This window comes from Antrostomus carolinensis, unplaced genomic scaffold (assembly GCF_000700745.2).
Source record: "Antrostomus carolinensis isolate BGI_N321 unplaced genomic scaffold, ASM70074v2 scaffold9082, whole genome shotgun sequence".
Classification (NCBI taxonomy): domain Eukaryota; kingdom Metazoa; phylum Chordata; class Aves; order Caprimulgiformes; family Caprimulgidae; genus Antrostomus; species Antrostomus carolinensis.
In genome coordinates, this window is record NW_010297570.1 from 7,887 (window position 1) to 28,269 (window position 20,383).

A 20,383-nucleotide genomic window follows, 5' to 3' on the forward strand; every position below is an offset into this window, starting at 1 on the left:
TCTGGTCTGCCAAGGCTGAGCAGCCCCCAGCCCGCAGCAGGGCCACCTGCGATGGAGATGGGAGAGATGGAGGGAAGTGATGGATGGCACCGAGAGAGAAATGAGCACAGACACAGACAAACCTGGCAGGCTGAGAGCCGGAAAGGAAAGAAAAGGGTTAGTTAAGTCAGTTGGACAGGGAAGAGAGGACAGGGCAGGGTGAGACACGGCAGCTGGAGGAGGAGAGTTGGGAGGCAGGAGAGGAGCATCATCTCCCCTACCTCAGACACCTACCTCCAGGCAGAGAAGAAGAAGAAGAAGCAGAAGCGAGGAGAGGGGTCCGTGCCACCCTTCCCGCTCTCCTACCTGTCCTAAAATCCACCACAAACACTCCTTGCTGGTCAGGCACCAGTGCATCTGTGTCGTCACGGGCCACAATCTCCAGCAGGTAGTACTCCAGGCGGGGGTGGAGGTCCCGGTCGATGGCGGTCACCTCAGCCACCACGGTACCGGGGACAGCTGACTCGGGGATGCTGACTGTCTGGATGGGGTTGATGAACTCGGGCCGGCAGTCGTTGACATCATCGATGAAGAGACTGACGGTGGCAGTGCCCGAGAGCGCCGGCGTGCCCTGGTCCACAGCCACCACTGTAAGCCGGTAGGCATCCCGCTCCTCCCGGTCGATGCTGATGTTGGCCACACGGATCACCCCTGTGGCGGTGTCAATCAGGAACCTGTCCTGGCCACCGCCCTCGATCCGGTAATCCAGCTGCTGGTTGAGGCCACTGTCAGCATCTGTGGCTGTCACCTGGAGGACAGAGAAGCCTGGAAAGGGGAAACACAGCCCTATCAAGTGAGAGTTGGAGGGCAGCAGCAACAAGCCCCTGGTCCCAAGGCAAAGACTGTCAAGCAACATGGGCAGCCCCAGTTCCTAAATTTTCCCTTCGACCCCATCCTGGCCAGCCCTGACACTGAGAGCTGGATCTTCATAGTTCCAGGAGGACACCTAGGTCTCCCCATTGCCCACCCTTACATTCAGTCCCAGCCCTCTCCTGACCTGGGGGGCTGTTTTCCCGCAGCCACACCGTGATGGATGCTGGCTGGAAGATGGGACAGTTGTCATTGTCATCCAGGATGGTGACTGCCAGGCTGGCAGTGCTGTTCAACCCTCCCATGTCATAAGCCACCAGTGTGAACTCCAGGTGAGGGTCTGGTAAAGCCTCTCGGTCTACCACACTGCCGGGCTTCACTGAAACGACACCTGGAGAAGGAGAAAAGCCTGGTGACAGACTCCATGGCTGCCTGTGGGTGGCTCTGGGATAGGGACCTACTGAACCACCCCACCTGTCCTGTTGTCAATAACAAAGAGGTCCAGGGATGCCTCCAGGAGCTGGTAGGTCACCACAGCATTGCTGCCCTGGTCACCATCCAGGGCTAGGATGGGTCCGTTGAGCACCATGACCGGAGTCCCTGGGTGGGATGACAAGGTTTAGGGAGGGTTATGGCCCCTCATGGAGCCCCCTCATCCCCCTCCCACCTCCCTGACACATGAGGGACAGCAATGAATGGATGGAGGAGGTGACAGAGCAGGGCCCCGCAGGGCACGAGGCAGCGGGGTGGGGCAGCTGCTGCAGCCTTGCAGACCGACTCGCGAGTCCCAGGCGAAGTGATGGGACGTCCGGCTAAAAGCAAACAGACAGACAGAGCCGTCAGACGGGTGCCACCAGCACCCTGTCACAGAGAGCATCACCTAGAGGCACCGAAACCCTTCGCCTGGGATGTCCCTCAATGGTGGGACAGGGAGGTACCTGAGGTCTTGGAGCAGGGAGCAACTTAAATGGCAAGAAGGCAAAAAAAAAAAAAAAAAGAGAGAGGACTATATCTAGCTCTTTGGCTAATAAACATCTACGTTGACAGGCTGGACTGTTCTATCTCTAACCCCTGGAGCCGGGTGGCTCCAGGTGCTGGTGATGGAGAGATGTCACTCCAGCCTCTGCAGGGAAATTGGGCAGGACGGTGCCCTCAAGGTTGTCCCCAGGGCTTGGCTCAGACCATGGGAACATCTTGCTGTCTGCAGCAGAGCAATTCCCAAACAGGACCAGTTTCTTGCAGGGTTGTGCCTGACCTATGCCAGGAAATTTTTCCACTAGCAGCATGGACCAAAGCCATGGTCTCCTTGAGGCTGACCTCCCCAGGTGGTTAGCAGGAGCCCCTCATACTCAGCATCCCATTCCCACTGACCTGCAGCCTTTCCCTGCTCAGCATCATGTCTCCTCCACAATGGCCAGGAGACACCTCCCCTTGCCTGTGCCCAAAGGCAGTCTCCAGGAGCCACATAAGGGAATGGAAAGAGACCTACCCGGAGGCGAGTTCTCTATCACCTCAGCCTGGTAGGAGCTCTGGGTGAAGAGAGGGCGGTTGTCATTCTCATCTGCTATGGAAATGACCAGCAGGTCAAAATCCTAGAGGAAAAGGGGGACAAGAAGGCGATGACTGCAATGTCCTTTCCTTGAGCTTACCTCCTGCCTCTCCCACTGCTAGTCAAAGCTGAAGTCCTGTGCAACCATGATGCTGTGCCCTTTGGACCACCCTGGAAGGTTCGCAGGCACCCTGACCCTGGGGCTGGGCGCCCCTTCCCAGCCTGCACCCAAAGAGTGACGCATGGGACATCTTGGCAGGGCCAAAGGATGCTCTGATGTCATTGTTGTCCAGCTCTCCAGCCCAACTTTGTCCCACCTTCCGTGACTGCTACTGCTGTTGCATGGAGTCAACATGAGATGTTGGATTTGCCCTAAATCCTACTGGTGCTGTTCTTTGACGGGGAGCAGGTTGTAGGCCCCTCCTTGTGACCCTCAGATGTTTTTGAGGGACAAGGCTACTTACTATTTGAAATGCTGTGCGTAAATACCTAACCTGCTTTTGGCCAAGGCAGGAGTCCCTTCTCCCACCCACCCCGCTGCCTGCACTGCTGGCAGTGTCCATAATTACCCGCCTGGCATTGCGTATGTTCTCAGGGTTGTCCTTCACCGTGATGGTCAGCCTGTACTCTGCCACCCGCTCCCTGTCCAGTGGGCGGTTTACGTAGATGATGCCACTCTACCAAGAAAACAGGGAGAAAATAGGTACAAGGGATATGAGACACACTTCTCCTGGGGCATCTCCTGCCAGGGCAGGGTGAGGGAAGGCAGCATGCAAGGTGGCACCCATGGGTGTCCAGGGAAGACAGAGCAGGGCCAAGGGTGCCCACCCTCCATGTCCCGGCATCCCACCCCCCTGGCACGGGGTGGCCATGATCCCCGGGGCCGTACGGTGCTGTTGATGTAGAAGGTGTTCTCTGTGTTGCCTGATGTTATGTCGAAGGTCAGGAGGGCGTTTGGCCCCTTGTCCGCATCTCGGGCGAGGATGCGGGTGACGAAGCTGGAGACGGGGGCGTTCTCGCTGAGGGTGAGGTTCATTGGGAGGTTGAGGAGCACAGGGTCATTGTCATTGATGTCCAGCACACGGATACCCACCAGGATCTGCCAGGAAGAGAAACGGGTGGGCACATGGCACCTATTTCTATCCCTCCCATCTTTTTTCACCCCCATGGGCAAGAGGTGGGCTTCCCCACTCAGACCACTGTGGTCTGGGGGAGGAAAGCTTCAGGGACAAGGGTAAGGAGGAGAAGGGGAAGAGAGTGAAGACAGAGGAGACCCTGAGGAAGGAGCTGGGGATGGTAGATGGCACCCTGCAGCCCCATACGCTGCCCCAGGGAACTCACTGTGGAGCTGAGGGGAGGCATGCCCCGGTCCCGGGCGGCGATGGTCAAGTTGTAGAAGGGGATGTTCTCCCGGTCCAGCTCAGCATCCTTCCGCACCCGCAGCTCCCCTTCCACCGGGGAGATCACAAACTCCCCTGCCAAAGACAGCAGGGCCCTGGCTTGTGCCGTGCTCCCCAAGGGAATGGCTTGTTTCAGAGACAGGGGACAGGTACCATGGTGGGCTCGGGGACAACAGTCCCAACAGCCCATTATTACAGATATGGGATGACTGTGAGCAACTGGGTTTATCCTGGGGACCAATGCAACCCCAGGTACCAGCAGGAGCAGGGGATGTGGGTTGAATGGCCAAATAAAAGGTGCTCACATTCCTTGGTTGGGTCTTTCTGAAGGGGCCAACAGCCCTCCAGGCACCGGCCCATGCCCCATGACGGCCAGAGCAGGCTGGGCTACACAGCACGGAGCCCCCTGAGCCAAGAGACTCCATCCTGGTTGTTCTGGAAAAGCTTTGCAGTGGGGTCAACTTGGAGAGGGGACTGGGCTCGGCTTTCCAGATACCCTGTGCTAAAGTCACCACCCGCTCACAGAGGAACATCCTTACATCCCCATGGCTGGGGACGCTCTCGGCTCCTCTGCCCACAGCTCTGGGGTGCTGGTGGGGCTAGAGCTACAGCTTCACCATGGGCTGCAGAGCAACTTGGTCCCCAAACACCCTGCAGACCCCAAGCGGATGGGGCTGTGCACTTGTAGCTCTCAGTTTCAATTTCTGTGGTTTGGGGTTTTTTTCTTTTAAAATGTTTTCTTATCTGTATGGTTTACCAGATTTCTCCCCTCCCTTGCACAAGGCCCAGCCACCCCCCTTGGCCAGCCAGGAACAGGTTAAGTTTCCTGTTGCTCAAAACAGGATTTCCTGGTGTCGAAAGGCTGAATTCGCAGAAGCGCTCGATGGGAGGACGGCTTTTCTGAAACGCTTCCGCTGGTGCTCCCGTGCCAGCTCCTGTAAGCCGGGTTCCTCCGTGGGGCAGCCAGAAGGAGAGGTGATGCCCCGACCTCCCTGCTCACCGAGAGGGTCCCCAGCGATGATGCTGTATTCCACTTGCCCGCTGGGTCCCGAGTCACCGTCGTGGGCCAGGAAGGTCCAGACACGTGGGCCAGGTTGCCCTTCCGTGACATCGAAGGGACCCTCATAGGGCCGAGGGAAGGTGGGACAGTTGTCATTGATGTCATTGAGGTTCACCAGCACCTGTGGTCAGGGTGAGAGGGTTGAGAGCAGTGAGAGGAGGGGGATGGAAGGGCAGACCAGCTTGCTGGCCATGAGCATTGGAAGCTATGGATGGGCAACATCTCAAAATAACCCCTGTATTTCTGCATTTGCTGGGTTCACCAAACATCCAGGTCATAGTTCAGAGACTCAAACTCAGTTATTCTTGATTATGTTCATCTTAACATCGATACTATGAAACTCCAGCCACATCCAGGTGGGATCCTTTTCAACCTCTGGGCCTCCTCCATGATGGAAAAGTCAACGCAAAAGCCAAATGCTCTCCACATTCACAGCCTGAAACCCAAGCTGGATAGACAAATCCACAGACATGGATTTGACCATCAAAACCATGATTCTGAAGAGGCCCAATCTCCGCAGCCAGCTGCACGCTTGCTCACCAAGGGCTTAATTCCTAATGCTGCGTAACCTTTAAAAAATCTGCAGCTTGCATCCTTATTCCAACACAACACCACCAACACCGCTGGCGTCTTTCCCCTCTTAACATCCCTTCCTATGACACACTTAGCTCGCTAGAAAGCAATCCTACAGATCTCAAAAGGGGAAAGCATCAATGGTTTTAGGACGGAGTAGACCATCGGGCTGCTGGCGAAGCTGAGGATCCAAAGAACTCAAGTCTTGCCGTTTAATTGAGTCACACTACATAGAAGATATTTATACAGTTCTATACTATACTATATTGGAAAGAGGGTTATCCCTCTGCTACGCTTTGGGGAACGTGCACATCGGAGAAATCCTGCCTGAGGAGGAGAGTCTCCGGTAGCTAATAAAAGATTGAGCTTTGGTGGTATGGATGTTTCCAAGAAATATGGACAATGAGGAGCTTTCCGACCTCCTACGGTTAAAGCACAGTAAAACGCATCAGATGGGCATTTGTTACTGGCTAAATCTAATCTTTACAGAAGAGCATATCTGAGTTTCTGCTCCATTTCCTAGCAGTGGAGAAAACAAACACTGGCACGCCTTATCAGGGTGATGGATTTCCCATCACTTGGGATCTTAGATAATCACTAAACCTACTCCTGAAAGTTATGTTTTCATATGGTGCTGGCATAAACTCCTTGGGCCGTGTAAGGAGGATGTTTCCTATATCTCCTAGCTTCAGTACTTGTTGCTGAAGTGGTTTCCAAGTTCACATCTCTGCTTGGGCAAAGAGTAGGAAAAGCTCTGTATTTGCCTGCAGCACGCTGGCAGCTGCAGCCTTACCTGCCAGCAGTTAAACCCCAAGTCTCAAGGTTTCCACTGCAGTTTTCCTGGGCCAGGAAGGCATCTCCAGCAGTATCAGCTGCACACATCTGAAGGCTTCCTGTCTGCCCAGGTGTGGAGCATGGTGCTGCCAGGCTTGCAGGGACAGATTTTATCCATGGAAATCTCCCACACTGGTATCTCTCCTTCAGTTTTTCTTTTTTACTTTGCACGCAAGAATGGGTAAATTCTTTTGGGGGCCTACAAAACACTTGGCTTGGTATCTGGGTGAAGCATAATGGTCCATGATAGGGAGCCAAGGCAGAAGATCTAACCAATCCCTTCCACCTGCATGGAATCATTCTGGGCATGGATGATGTCTGCCATACAAGCCGTCAAATTTTGTTTTCAGTCACAAAAATAATCAGTGTATTCAATTCCTGCAAAATATTTGTTTTGGAGCTAGCTGCTAGTCTGCCCTCCCCACCCTTTGAGCAGTGCACTAAGTTCAGGTCACTGTGGTCCAGGAGAAATGGAAGAGCTATAGAGAGAAGCAGCAAAAATGACTAGAGGCTTTAAATAACCTTCATAAAAAGAATTAAAAAGGAATTTAAAAAGCAGATAAATAATCTGGGAAGATAAAGATGAAGCAGAAATTAATGCTGTAGCAATGCTTTACTATCTATTGTCCCTTCAGGCAAGAAGAACCAAGGGGACTTCTAAAGACATTATAATAAAACTTAAAAGAACTCTGGGAATTTCTTCTGTTTGTGTTTTTGCAGGACCAAATAATTGGGATAATTAACCCATGAGCGTCCCTTGCCCATGTCCCTGTTTTGCAACCCCCATGAGGGAGTGGGGTGACAGCAACTGAGAAAACTGTCCACTGCTGGGAAAAGTAGCTGGTGACTACTTGGAAGGAGATGTGAAACCGTTTGCACGAGGGGGAACTCTTTGACCCCAAAGAGGTTGTGGTGTTGCAACCCTGTCAGCAGCTCCTTACTGTGGTGGTCGATGTCAGCCGGCGCGAGATGATGGGGCACTGGTCAGTGGCACTGACGATCAAGGTGTAGCGCCCATGGCTGATCTCATAGTCCAACTCCTTCAGCGTGCGGATCTCCCCCTGCAAGGCGAGGGGAGAGTGGCTAGGAGTGAGGGGAGTGAGATGGGGGCACATCTGGGATGGGGCTGGCATCCTTACTGACCGTGGCGCTGTCAATGTGGAAGGTACCCAAGATGTTGCCTTCGGTGATGGTGTAGGCAACCGTGCCATTGGGTCCCTCATCCTGGTCAAGGGCCTGCACGGTGACGAGGGTGGCGTTGAGCGTGGAGGGACCTTCGTCAAGGGTCACCTCGTACAGCTGCTGCCGGAAAGCAGGAGCGTTGTCATTCTCATCCAAGACGGTGACATACACTGTGGTGGTGGCCTGTGGGACATGGAGACATCTTGTTAAGCACTGTGGAGTGACTGGCTCTGCAACCCCTGGAGCTGGCAGGGGAAGGCTGGACCTCTCAAGGTCAAGAACCAACTTAGGCTCAACCCTGCCAAGAGACACAAACGGGTTGCAGGACTCAAAATTAAATGAGCCGTGGCTGCAGGCACATCTTCAGGTAATGGTTGGGTACAGCAATAAATGTATAGAGATTAAATCACACTCTTGTTCCCAAGAAAAACACATCTCTGTGGGATCCCTCTCCTTTTCACCTGGTTTTTACTATTGCTGGTAACACCAGGGAGCAGCCCACAGCAGATGGAAAGCCAGAGGCTGAAACCCATAATGTCTCGCTGCCTTTGGAGGTCTGTGTGAGTCCTCACCCTGACACTGGGGACACCTTGGTTGTTATTACCAAGGGTGGCAATGTGGTAGGATGGAAAGTACCTGGAGATGATCCTGCCATGGCTCAGGAGAACAAAAATGAGCATTGCAGACATCCTCCCTTAGGTTCCATCATCTACCCGCTAACCCCAATTTCACCACTGGCCAGTCTCAGCCTCTCTTGACCCTCTTCCAGCTGTATCCGACCCTGCACAGGCACTTGGATGTCCTTACTGAAGTGTGTCTTCTGGTTGTCTCACCATGGGGGCACACCTGGGGACGGGGAGGGGACAAGAGTGTGCCACCCTGCCTAAGGGCTCAGCTCAGAGATAGGATCTTGGGACAGATAAGCCATTTTCTTGGTGTCTCTGGATTTGTGCCTACACATTCCCCCAGTGACAACTTTCTTCCTGCCGGACAAGAGCATTTTTGACAAGAGCATCACAGATGTGTTTGCTGTAAAAACCATAAAGCCACATGGTAATTAGCTACTTTTATCTATTATTCTATTCTATTCTATTCTATTCTATTCTATTCTATTCTATTCTATTCTATTCTATTCCACACGCTCCAAATTCAGAGCAGGTTAGCAGCAAAGCTTCCTGCCATTTGCAAACTTCCACATGTCGCCAGGCTCCCTTTTCCAGGCAACAGGCACCTGCCTGTGCTGTTTGAAATGAAGTGGCTGGAGATTTCATTGGTGTCTTTTGAATTCGAAGTGAAGCTGCAGGAGGAGTTAAGTGAGTCGGCCCATGGTGCTGCTTTGCTATTTGAGGGTAGAGTAAGGCCCTCCTGTGCAAAAGGATGCTTTGCTCCCTTTTTTTGAGGGGGAAAGCTCTGTTCCCTTCCCTGACCTGGCACAGCTTTCAGCTCTTGTTCATCCCAGGAGGGTTTCTGCCCGCTTAGTCCTCGCAAACAGAAGAAAAACAATAATTACAAGCAAAACGCACTTAATCAAGCAAGCTGGAGATTGGCTCCAGGGGATCAAATCCCACTGGGAAAGGGATAGGGACCAGCACCCACATTCATCTGGCATGGTGAGAATCCTCCTCTGCTGCCTCCTGTGCACCCCAAAACTGCACGCAGTGGGACCATCTTGCTCTAAGCTACACCTTGCAGTGCTATAAGGAAAAAACCCAGTAGATGCACTGGCTGCTGCCCAAATGGGTGAGGACTGAAGCATCAGTGATGAGAGGTGCTCAGAAATATGGTCTAGTAGGGGATAGTGTGGTGGTTTCACCCTTCTGGCTTGCAGCCAAACACAGCCTGCTCTCTCACTCTCCCCCCCGGCTCCAGGGAGTAGGGGAGAGAATTGGAAGGAAAAGGGCAAGAAGGTTCACGTGTTGACATAAAAACTATTTACTAATTAAAATAAAATGACAACGATAACAGTAATAGCAGAATATACAAATGAGTGATGCACAGTGCAATTGCTCACCACCCACCGACCAATGCCAGCCAGTGATCCCAGAGCAGAGACAGTCCTCAAAGTGAAACCCTGGAAGAGCGAGAGCCTGAGTGATCCCCAAGAAAATACTCCCGTCTTCTGGTCAGCCCTGGTTAATGTACTGACATGACATGATACGATATGATATGGATATGCAAATTTTGGGTTTTGCTATTCACTATGCTTCTGCCTCCCAGTCCCAATGCACCTGTGAACCAGTCAAACATGGTGACCTGGAGCTCCAGCAGCAACTAATAACATTGGTACTTCATCAACATTCTTCTCGTAACAAATCCCACACTGAAACCAAAACACAGGGCTTTCTAGCTACTAAGAAGAAAATTAGCTCTATCTTAGCAAAGCCAGGACAGATAAGTACAGTTGGACTCGATTCTAACCAAAGGATTCTATGATGATCCTATGATCACCCACCCGTGGGGTGCCTGATTGGGGGCTGCTGCTCCCCCTGGATGCCCACAGCTCCCTGCCACATCTCACCTCCTGGGGGTGCTCGCAGTTCTCTCCATCACTTCGTACAATATCTCAATGAAATTTCCTGTGTGTGCAAGTCCAGCTGCGGCTGCGGGGCTGCTCAGAGCGTGCGGGCGGCTCTGCAGACGCTAGTTCGCCCTGGTCGCCCCAGTCGCAATGGAGGTGACGTCCCACCGGCCTGGGTTGCTGCTGGTCACACTCACCCTGCTCGCTTCCCACGGTAAGCTCCGGCTTGCTTTCTTCTCCTCTCTACCCAGAGAAACACTCCTCGTTGGGGCAGCGCGTTCACCCGGCCGGGGCTGTGCCTCAGCATAAGGAATTTGGGGCATTTGGGGGCTTATTTACTTTCTCACCCCTTGATTTTGGAGTGGGGGAGATCTAGCCAGCATTTCACACAATGCTGGTTGTGATGGGGGAAAGGGGCCAGAGGGGAGCTGCTGTTTTAAAACGCTGGGATTGTGTTTTTGCCTTCTTCCTTTGCTTTGATCTAACATGCGTGGAAGGAAAGCAGCCACTCCCTGTCCCTGACAGCCCCATGCTGGGGACCCGGAGCTGGAAAAGCTGCCCCATTCCCACATGGTACTTTGCCCCTCCACTCTGGAGGAGTCTTCCATCAGCCCCAGGGGAGTGGAGAGAGGGGGTTTACTCAAGCAGGGCTGGGATGCCCTCTCTGAGGATGCTCTGCTCCACTGTAATTGCTGGGATGTGCCAGGCAGCTTCTCCAAGCAGGCAGCCAGCTGGGCCAGGACCACCGTGAGCTGCCACCAAGTGTCCCTTCCCCTGAGAGAGTGCTTCCCAGCACTGGAAGCTTGCCAGCCACTCACCTGCATGGCAGGGGGATGCTGTGCAAGGGGGAATGCTCTGTGAGGGGGCTGCTTCACCCCTGACTGCGTACAAGCCCTGGTAGGCAGCATTTCCATACTGGGGCTCTGGGGTCAGGCAGTGAAACAGGGGCGGTGGCAATTAAAACCACAGTTCATCTCTAGATGAAGAGTCAGAGAATGAAGCTGGGCCGGACTGCGGTCTGTCCCTGCCCTGTGCAGGCAGAGGATGAGCATCCTATTGGACTTGGCTTCTCCTATCCCAGGGTGGCAAGGTGACAGGATTTCTGCCAGCACATCCCCATGACAAAATGATGCCCCACTGCAACGGGGGACCCTTCTCCTCTCTCCTCTGGGACAGCAAGGCTGGTTTGGATTGAAGCATACTTTGCATCTCATCCCATCCTCTCAGCATCAGGGAGCTATTCCCAGCATCTCCATGGGGCTTTGGATTATTTCATTTACACATTTGGGGTGTTGTGACTGAACATCAGGCCTTCTGCAATACAACAAGCTTGGACATCGATATTCAACATGAGCCTGGTGCTAGAGGAACTGCACTTTGTGCAACCGTGTGCCTGCCAAAACTTTCTGAACCCCTGGCTAATTTTAGCTGGGCTTGATGGAGAAGTCAAGCCCTTGGAGACGTTTGGCTCCTTCGTGGTTTGGGGACGCTGGCAGCCAGGTGGATGGGGAAGCAGCTCCTCTCCACCCCAGGGATGGTAGCTGAGCTGGGCTTTCCAAAATCACATCCCAAGTGCAAACCCGGTGTTGTGACCCTGTCCTCAAGCCAGAGTCATGCTGGAAGAGAAGCAAGGCAGGACGCTGCAGTGGGTGCAGCACCTCCAGGCTGCTCTCCCTGTGGTGGGTACTCAGAGACTGGCCCCACTGCCGAAAAGCTATTTGACCCCTTGGGGTGCAGGAAATGAAGGCCATTAACTCTGGCATTTGGCATCTTCAGTAAGTTTTTTCTTTCCCTTTTCTTTCCTGCTGTAAGCACTTGTGCTGAGGTATGTCGTGCAGGTTGTCCCTGCACATCTCACCCGGCTGATAACTCTGAAGCATAATAACAGCACAATGATGATGGGGCTTGCGGCAATTTCACGTGAGGCTGTTACAAAAGCTCCCAGAAGAGGAAATAAAATCGAGTTCCTCACTCTGGCACTGAGCAGCTGCTCTCTCCGGCAGCCCCTCCTCTGCAGCAGATGAGCCCCTCCAAAGGCTGCAGCCCTCCCACCCAGATCTCCCGAGAGTGAAAAGAGGTGACATGAAGTGGAAATCACTTCTGTAAGTCACAGGAGCGTAACTCAAACACCTGCTTGCCATCATGGGGGACCAAAGTTAGGAGAAGCAATCAGAAGAGGCTTTTGCTCACTGACCCAGAATTTAGTGTGAAATCCCATTTTATTGAAGCTGTTGGCAAAGTGTCACAGGCTCCTTGGCTTTAGCACTTTTCTTCTTCACATTTTGTTTTCTCTGAAAGGAAAGCTCCCAGGTTTCAAGCTAGGCACTGGTGCCGGCACCAAGGATGCACCAGCGCTGCACAGGGCTCTGTGCCCACACTGTCGGGTTGGCAGGGAGGAGTGAAGCTACTGAGGTGCCAAAAAGGAAGAGGAGCACTTTTGGCACCTGCTTGAGACCTGTTTGGTCTTTACCAGATGGTGACAAGATGACAGCTCTCGGCTTGGACCTCGATGGATCCAGCGCTCCCCTGGCTCTCTTGGCTGGAGCTGCGCAGAGCTGGGCATCTGGCTTTACTTTGGCATTTCCCAACGACATTGACTTCAAAGGGAACAGTCTGACTGGGATGGGATGGAGCCAGTCCTGGGGTCTGGGCATGGAAGAAGCTCACAGCACCCAGGGAAGATTAAGATCCATGAGATTTAGTGTAAAGATGCCGACATCAGACGTTTCCTCTGGGCACCATCTGGCATCTAGCATGGCTTTAAAGCCTTGTTACATCTTGAGGAGGGAACAACCACCTCCCTGGCACTGCTATGGGGCACGCCATGCCTTGCCACCTCTCCTCCCCAGCTGTTTTCTCCTCTGCTCATGGGCTTTTGGAAGCCTTCTCCTGCTCGGGAGAAAGAGGGGAAGTTGGAAATGAATGCCAAAGGCTTCACACATGTGGTAGCCTCTGCCCCTCCCCACAGCCGGGTGCCGCTGCCGAAAGCGTGGGCTGTGTTGACTTCCCATCCAGACGGTTCCCATCAAGTCCCGGAGGCGGAGGCTGGACAGTTTAGTAAGGCAGAGCTTTGTAAACTGTGTGGGGATGAGTGGGACAGCCCCCTTTTATTTGGGGGGGTGGGGAAACAAAGACTTCTGCAGACATATTTGCAAGGTGTTGGAAGTTTGGCTTCCTGCAATAGAGCCCTGGCTTCCCTTCCCCTGGCTCCCAGGGGACCCCCCCATATGAATGGGGCACTTCCCGTTGCAGCAGGTATGGAGAAACACATCTGAGGTGCCTTTTGTGCTTGGGGAGCTGGTAAGGAGGTGGGAGACCTGCTCCGCTGTGTGTCAAACCCCAGCCAGCCCGGCCAAGCATCCTGGCCCCAGCAGCATCCAAGGATGGGGAGTGGCTGGGGCTGGAAAACAAGCAGTGTTGAGCTCAGGCCACGTAAACCTCTGCCCAAGAACAGCCCCAGGGATGTGCTGTTGCAGGCGAAGTCACCGCAGGAAGCTGGAGCGATTAGCCAGAGTGGTTCCACAAAGGTCACACCATCCCCAGCTCCATGGGACCCCTCGGTACCATGTGCTGCAGACTGGGGGGGTCTGATGGGACAGATCCCCTCCCCAAAGCCCCCTCTCCCTGCGAAGCACCGTCTGAGACAGGCTGCTGAGACAGAGGAGCCTTACAATTGTTCTTACATCATCCTCCCAACAGCCATGACACCACGAGGGGTGGCAGGCACGAGGGAGATTTTTGGTTTCACTCTCTGAAGTGGAGGCCAGCGCCGGGGCGGTGATGTGGTGACCCTGCCCTGAGGAGGATGCCGGCTCTCCCGCAGCCTGGCCATGGGAAGCTCTTGCCCGGCTGGATGGCTTGTGGGCAGGCACAGCACACACCCCGCCTTGGACTGACGCCTGCTCGATATAGCAAGTGAAAAACCTCAAAGCGAAACAGTGGTGGAGCTAATGGCACAACAGGATGTTACCAAAATAAAATAACATCTTGTCCTCATACCATCTTCTCTGCTGCAAACCAGCCCCAGGAACCTCTTTTTCTCAATAATTTAAAGAAAATGAACCTAGAGTCTCCTTACTCTTCAGCTTTCCAAGGTGACACTTGCACTTCTGCAAACAGAAACTGGCAGTAGGGCTAGAGCATCAAAACTCACCCATCTTTGCTCTTTTCTCTCCCCTCATGCACAGCTCCCCTTAAGCATCAGTACCCTCCACTGGCATGCTGGGATGGGACCAGTAACACCGTGGTACGCTCCTCTGCTTCCCTCTCTCCCCCCAGACACACTCCTGTGTCTCTGCCAGGCCTCCCACTACAGCCAGCAGCAGTCAGGAATTTCTTTCTGAAAATTGTTTTCATTTTCAAGCAGCTCCTCACAGTCTGCGTCGCCAGTTCCCCCTTCTCCTCCCCAGCAGCTGACAAACAAGCAGGGTGGGACTTGCTCTCTGCCTGATCTCTGAGGGCACAGGCTCCTTCTAGCTCTTTTCTTTACATTTTTTTTCTCCTTTTTATTTGCAGCTGGCTCAGCACCACTTGTATTTCCTCATTCGCAAGCCATACCCCGCTCCCAGCTTTGCAGAGTTCTGCTGCCCCATAAACAGGTGTCTGGGGCAGACCCCCATCTCTCTGCCCCACACCACCCCGCTCTGCTAGCCCTGGGCAAGCTTCTGCCTCCCTGCTGCTATTAACAGTGGATGTTGGGCTATATTTAAAGCATGCCTGTCCTCCAGGGGTTATTTCTAGGGTGAAGTTCTCCTTCTAGCCCTGCTGGGATGTTGCTACAGAGCAAGCGACAGGCTCACACCATGAGGCCCATCTCCCTTCTCTTGTGATACAAGGAGCTCCTGAGTTTTTCTTGCCCAAGGGGATGCATGAAGGCTTTTTACCCTTGCCTGCAGGCTGTTTATGCCCTCTGATTGCTCCCTGCAACCCCCAGCCATTCCTCTGCCAACACTGGTGGTGGTGGGGTTTGCAGTGCTTGTTTGGGGAGGGATCCCCATTTTCACAGAATCACACAGAATTGCCTTGATTGGAAAAGACCTTTAAGCTCATTGAGTACAATCATGAACCTCACACTGACAAGTCCCTGACTAACCCATGTCCCTCAGCACTATGTCTACACGACTCTTCAATCCCTCCAGGGATGGGGACTCCACCACTGCCCTGGGCAACCCCTTCCAATGCCAGAGAACCCTTTCAGGAAAGAAATTCTTCTTCATACCCAATCTAAACTTCTTCTGATGCAACTTGAGGCCATTTCCTCTTGTCCTGTCACTTGTTCCTTGGTTGACCAGACCCACCCCCACCTCTCTCCACCCTCCTTTCAGGGAGTTGGACAGAGCCAGAAGGTCTCCCCTCAGCCTCCTTTTCTCCAGGCTAAACAACCCCAGTTCCCTCAGCTGCTCCTCAGCACACTTGTACTCCAGACCCTTCCCCAGCTCCGTTGCCCTTCTCTGGACATGCTCCAGCACCTCCATGTCCTTCTTGGAGTGAGGGGCCCAAAACTGAACCCAGCACTCGAGGTGTGGCCTCACCAGTGCCCAGTAGAGGGGTAAGAGAACTTCCCTGCTCCTACTGGTCACACTACTCCTGACACAGGCCAGGATGCCATTGACCTTAAATTTTGCTAAAAAATTCGGGGTAAGCCCAGGGCTGTAGGGTCTGACCCAACCACTATGTCTTCTCCTTGGCAGGAGGGCCGTCAGCTTTCCTGATCACCACCCCGTACTCGCTCTGCATTTGCCCCGAGGGCCAAAATGTCACCCTGACCTGCCGGATCAGCGGTCCCCTCACCGACCACCACAACCTGCTCTACAAAACCTGGTACTTCAGCAACAATGGTGACCAGAGCTGCTCCGAGAAGAAGCACATTCGCAATGTCACCGAGAAGGAGCTGCACCATGACCTGGGCAGGCACCATGAGCCGCCGGGCAACAGCACCCAAAAATCACTCCTCAGTGGGCAAGCTGGCCATCATGGTGTGGAGTTTGTCCCTGACCACCATGGTGCCTTTCACATCATGGTGATGAACTTGACATTGCAGGACAGTGGGAATTACTGCTGCTATGCTGTGGAGGCCAGGTGGGAGCATGGCAAGCCCCACACCTTGCAGGTTGCTCATGGCTTTGTGGAGCTGCAGATCCAGCAAGGTGAGTGGAGAAAGGGGAGCCACTGCCAGCACCATGTCCATTCCATGCTGGGGTGCAGCATCAGGGCTGGGGAGGACAGATATGCTGATGCTGAAAGCCCACGCCTTGCTGCAAGAGTCAAAGAGCAGCAGATGTTGAAGGTTTGAATTAGAGCCAGAGAGCACTGGAACATTAAAAAAAACCCACCCTAAAATAAATCAAGAGGCTGGAGTGCAATGAAATCTGTGCTACATAGTTTCAGTGATCTTCCTCAACCTTTTTCTGGAAGAGAGGAAAACAGACTTCAACATAAAAGGAGCTGGCTGGCGATCCGAGCCGGAGCGAGGGCTGCAGGGGCTGTAGATAACCTTGGGACAGCAGCCCAGTGGGGAGAGTGGCCCAGAGACAGCAAACTGGAGAGGAAGGCATCTCCTGCCCTTAATTTGCAGCATTAGGACAGATACTTCTTCTGGACCAAAAAATGAGCCTGCATGGCCAGGGATGGGCCCTACTGCTGTGAGGGGAAAGGGGTGTCATGGCAGGAATCTCAGTGTAAGCTTCCCAGGATTAAATTCTTGCTTTTGGGGAGCTCTGGGCTGATTTTTCCCAATAGGAGTGAGCAAAGGCAAGCACAGCTAGCAGGGGTGGGAGCTCTGCGGTACCTGAATGAACCCCCTGAGATCTAACACACTTTTTTCTTCTCCTCCACAGGCAAAGGTGGGCTTCAAAACTGCACGTTTCATACCACCACCAGCAAAGGTAAAGGGGAAAAAACCCTTCTCTCCAATGTGTTGCTTGCCATCCTGCCCTGTGTATTTTACTAGGGATGTCCACTTGCTAGTAACACACCGGTGTCCAGATGCAACCTCTGGATTGGGTGTTGGGAGGGGTGATGTCCAAGGGATGCATCCAACCTGCACGTCCTCAGGCTGGGGAGAGCCTCCTCTGTCCCTTCACCTGGACATGATTGCCCTGAAGCCCATGGAGATCATTCACTCTGTGATTATAAAGCACCTGAGCCCTCCCAAAACATGATTGGGGATTTAGTGGCTGCTGCCATGGGCAGATGGGAAGGGACAGAAAAGTAAAGAGTCACAGGAACCTCTTACAACACCCTGCCACCATCCCGAGCCCATGTCACCTTGCCCCGAGCACAGATGCTCTAACAGGGGAAACCCAAATCTTGCTTGAGTGCTCAGACAATGTGAGGCTCCCCTTGCGCTGTGTCTAGACACTGGAGGTGCCCACACTTTGCTACGCAGGTGGTTTCTCCGTGGGTTGCTCTATCTACCCTATACTACTCTACTACCCTATCTACTCTACCTATCTGGCTGCTAAATGGGCAGATTTTGTTAAAATTGGCTCACAGCACAGTTGGGGCAAGCCCAGCCATGAGAAACCACACCATCCTCCCCAGGAGTAATGCTTTCTGTCTCATCACCTCAGTACCAAACCCTGAGCCACCCTGTGCTGCCCAACAAAAAAGAAAAGGGGAAAAAAATCCCTCCTGCAATCATACCCAGAGCAAGAGGCTGCTTCCCCAGATGGATGCACTGGAAAGGAGGGCTTGAGTCAAACCTACCCTTTGATTTAGGCAGCCCTTGACCCTGCCAAAAGCCATCCCACATGGACCTTGATGGCCACAGAAGCGCCCGAAGGCTGCCAGCCTTTCTGGGGAGCATCTGGTAGAGCTCTCCAGGGTTATGTTCATTAGCAGAGACCTTGGATAATGAGCCCTTTGATGCCCAAGTAGTTTGAGGCAGCCCAATTTTGATGAGCTGGCTGTGGGTTGGGGTTGGCACTCTTTGAAATCACTGAGAGCCTTTCTGTTGACTTCAAAGGGCCTTATCAGGGCCCTTGCCTCTCTCCTTATATCTAGAAGACCAAAGAAAGACCTTGAGGTGTCCTCCAGCAATGAAGGACTTTGGTCAAGGTCCTAAACTGATGCTGCAGAACTTATCTCTGCAACTGGCAATGAATCCCAGCATGAATGCCACTAGGAACGGACTGCCCGTGTCTGAGGGTGCCGTGTTGCATCAGGCATGGAGAAACACCGGTGCTGCCCTGTGCTTCTGCTATGGCTTGAGGAAACAAAGGACCTGCAAGGCAAACCCTCCCCACCACCTGCTCCAGCTCTGCCTTCTCTTGCAGATATCACAGCCGCTGCACTGGCAACAGGCGCCTGCGTCGTGGGCATCCTCTGCCTGCCCCTCATCTTGCTCCTGATTTACAAACAGAGACAAGCCGTCAGCAGCAGACGTATGTACTGTGGGTTGTGTCCTGCTGGGGTCACCTGATTTGGCTGCCCCCAGTCCCATGGGCACTGCGTAAGGTGACCCAGAGATAGGTCCCTGCCAGGTGCCTCCTTCAAAGCTGTCCAGGGAAGGGCTGGACATGCCTGCAGGCTGCAGCCAGGACTGTAGGGTACTAGGGAGACCCACAATGCCTGCATGGCACCCCAGGAGTGTGCTGGGGCCACTGAGACTGCAAAGATGCTGCCAGATCCCCTCCCCACTGCGCCCTTTCCTCCCCATCCACTGCGAGAGCCAGCTCAGTTACTCCAACAGATACTGCAGCCACTCCACCCCCTGCTACCAACACTGTGGCCACTCCACCCTCTGCAACAGGCACCTCTACAACTACTCCAACCTCGGAGCCTGCTTGATGGTAGTTTGAGCATCCCAAGGATACTCAAAATTCTCAAGAGCTTTTATAAATTATGTGGAGGAGAAGGGGAAAACGAAGGCACCCGCCCTCCAACGCACAGCTGAAACAGAATCTTTGGCTTCTAAGTGATTGGAAAAGCTATTATTTGTGCTTTTTCTCCCCCCACCTCTTTAAAATGACCTCTTACATGTCTATAGCAAAAGGGCTGCAGCAAGCCAGGTCTCCCCTCACTACCCCAGCCCTAGAAAACGTGGCAATGCTGAGGTGCAGTCAGCTGCCAGTTCCTGCCCACGCTCGGCTCCCAGTGATTTTGGAAATTAGGCAGAGAGGGGCACTGCCTTAACCAGCAGAGCCATTTAATCAGGCCTTGGGCAAGCCGGGGGCTCTGTGGTTTCTCCCACTGAGCTCGGTGGGTGGCTGTACGGCTCTGAGCAAACCCTTTGGAGAAGTCGTTTTTTCAGCAGCAGCGGGCACGATGCCAGCCATGAGAATGGGAACTGAGCTTTCGACATCCATCTCTGGCCAAAAAGACTGGTCGTGTGCCTTTATGCACCCATTTTGCCATGGCTGGGGTGCTGCTGCCCCTCCATGTGCTGAAAAGCATCACCCGAGTGCTACTTCCTCCAAGAGGGAAGGCAAAAAAACAGGGGGAATTGCTTCTGGGATGTCTCAATCCAGGTTAGCTACAGGTTACTCCCACTGGGTGCTTTCCATTGGCACAGTCTTGGCCAAAACTAGTGTCTTGGCTTGGGATGCTCACCATGCAGCATCACACCTAAGTAACACAGGCTGAGGGATCTGCAGCAAAAGGGATGAGGAAATAAATAACAGGGTGCTGCCCAGACAAACCCAGGGACAGCCAAAAGCCAGGGTGGCGTTTTGCAGAGCTGTGGGAGGGTGACACGGGCCCCATGGTGGTGGCAGAACCTCCTTCCCCCTTCTTGGGAGCTTGAGGTTTCCGTCTGGGAGGAGGTTGGACTGGGGAGTAAACAAGGTTGGAGGAGAAGAAGGTTTGGGAGCTAAGAAGCAGCTGATACTGAAGAAAGGAGAAAGGGAGGGAGGAACGCAAAGAAAGAAGAATTGAACAGGGATGAGACACCAGAAAACAGTGCTGGCAGTGGGTCTGGGTTTGATGCTGGCACTCACGTTAACCGCTTTATCTTTGGCAGGTGCCCATGAACTGGTCAGGATGGAGAGGTGAGGAAACCCTCATGCTTCCAGCTCCCCCCAGCCTCTTCGCAACCTCTCTGCTCACATCCTGGACCCTGCAAGGGTCCTCTCCTCTCCTCTCCTCTCCTCTCCTCCAGTGTGTATCCTCAGCCTCACAAAGCAAAGGGGATGCTGGTGGCAGCCACGCTCGGGGGCCTGTCCCTTTCTGGACAACCACTGTTTCTCTTTCCTCCCTCCAAGTGGGAAGTGCCTCCTTTCTTTTTGCATCTGCCAAGGGCATGCTTCTCCCTGTATCCCAGGAGAGCTGGAAACCATGGTGCCTTTTGGTTAAGCTGTCCCCCCTCTAGCGGGCTCCCTGCTTGCTCCCAGCTGAGATGCCACTACCTGAACCTGCTCCCTGCCCTGCTTGGTTGTTCCCAGTGCTCAGCCAAAATCCCAGGGATAAAAAAGGCTCCT

At 53.5% G+C, this 20,383-nt stretch overlaps 2 protein-coding genes across 2 annotated transcripts in view; one reads left to right on the top strand and one right to left on the bottom strand.

The window, feature by feature from the left end:
• Positions 1 to 20,383, bottom strand: part of CDH23 (cadherin related 23) — a gene marked incomplete at both ends in the record, with an annotated part of 119,411 nt that overhangs the window by 7,657 nt on the left and 91,371 nt on the right. Inside the window, 10 exon segments of the mRNA XM_010162174.1 lie at positions 346 to 804; positions 1,037 to 1,240; positions 1,324 to 1,449; positions 2,339 to 2,441; positions 2,968 to 3,075; positions 3,288 to 3,497; positions 3,740 to 3,873; positions 4,799 to 4,979; positions 7,207 to 7,326; positions 7,409 to 7,630. Of these exon segments, the coding sequence (XP_010160476.1) occupies positions 346 to 804; positions 1,037 to 1,240; positions 1,324 to 1,449; positions 2,339 to 2,441; positions 2,968 to 3,075; positions 3,288 to 3,497; positions 3,740 to 3,873; positions 4,799 to 4,979; positions 7,207 to 7,326; positions 7,409 to 7,630 (1,867 nt within the window).
• VSIR (V-set immunoregulatory receptor) overlaps positions 10,116 to 20,383 on the top strand; it is a 10,967-nt gene continuing 699 nt past the window's right edge. Inside the window, exons 1-5 of the mRNA XM_010162172.1 lie at positions 10,116 to 10,179; positions 15,656 to 16,111; positions 16,802 to 16,849; positions 18,242 to 18,349; positions 19,927 to 19,954. Coding sequence (XP_010160474.1) covers positions 10,116 to 10,179; positions 15,656 to 16,111; positions 16,802 to 16,849; positions 18,242 to 18,349; positions 19,927 to 19,954 — 704 coding nt within the window. The remainder of the gene's footprint in view (positions 10,180 to 15,655; positions 16,112 to 16,801; positions 16,850 to 18,241; positions 18,350 to 19,926; positions 19,955 to 20,383) is intronic.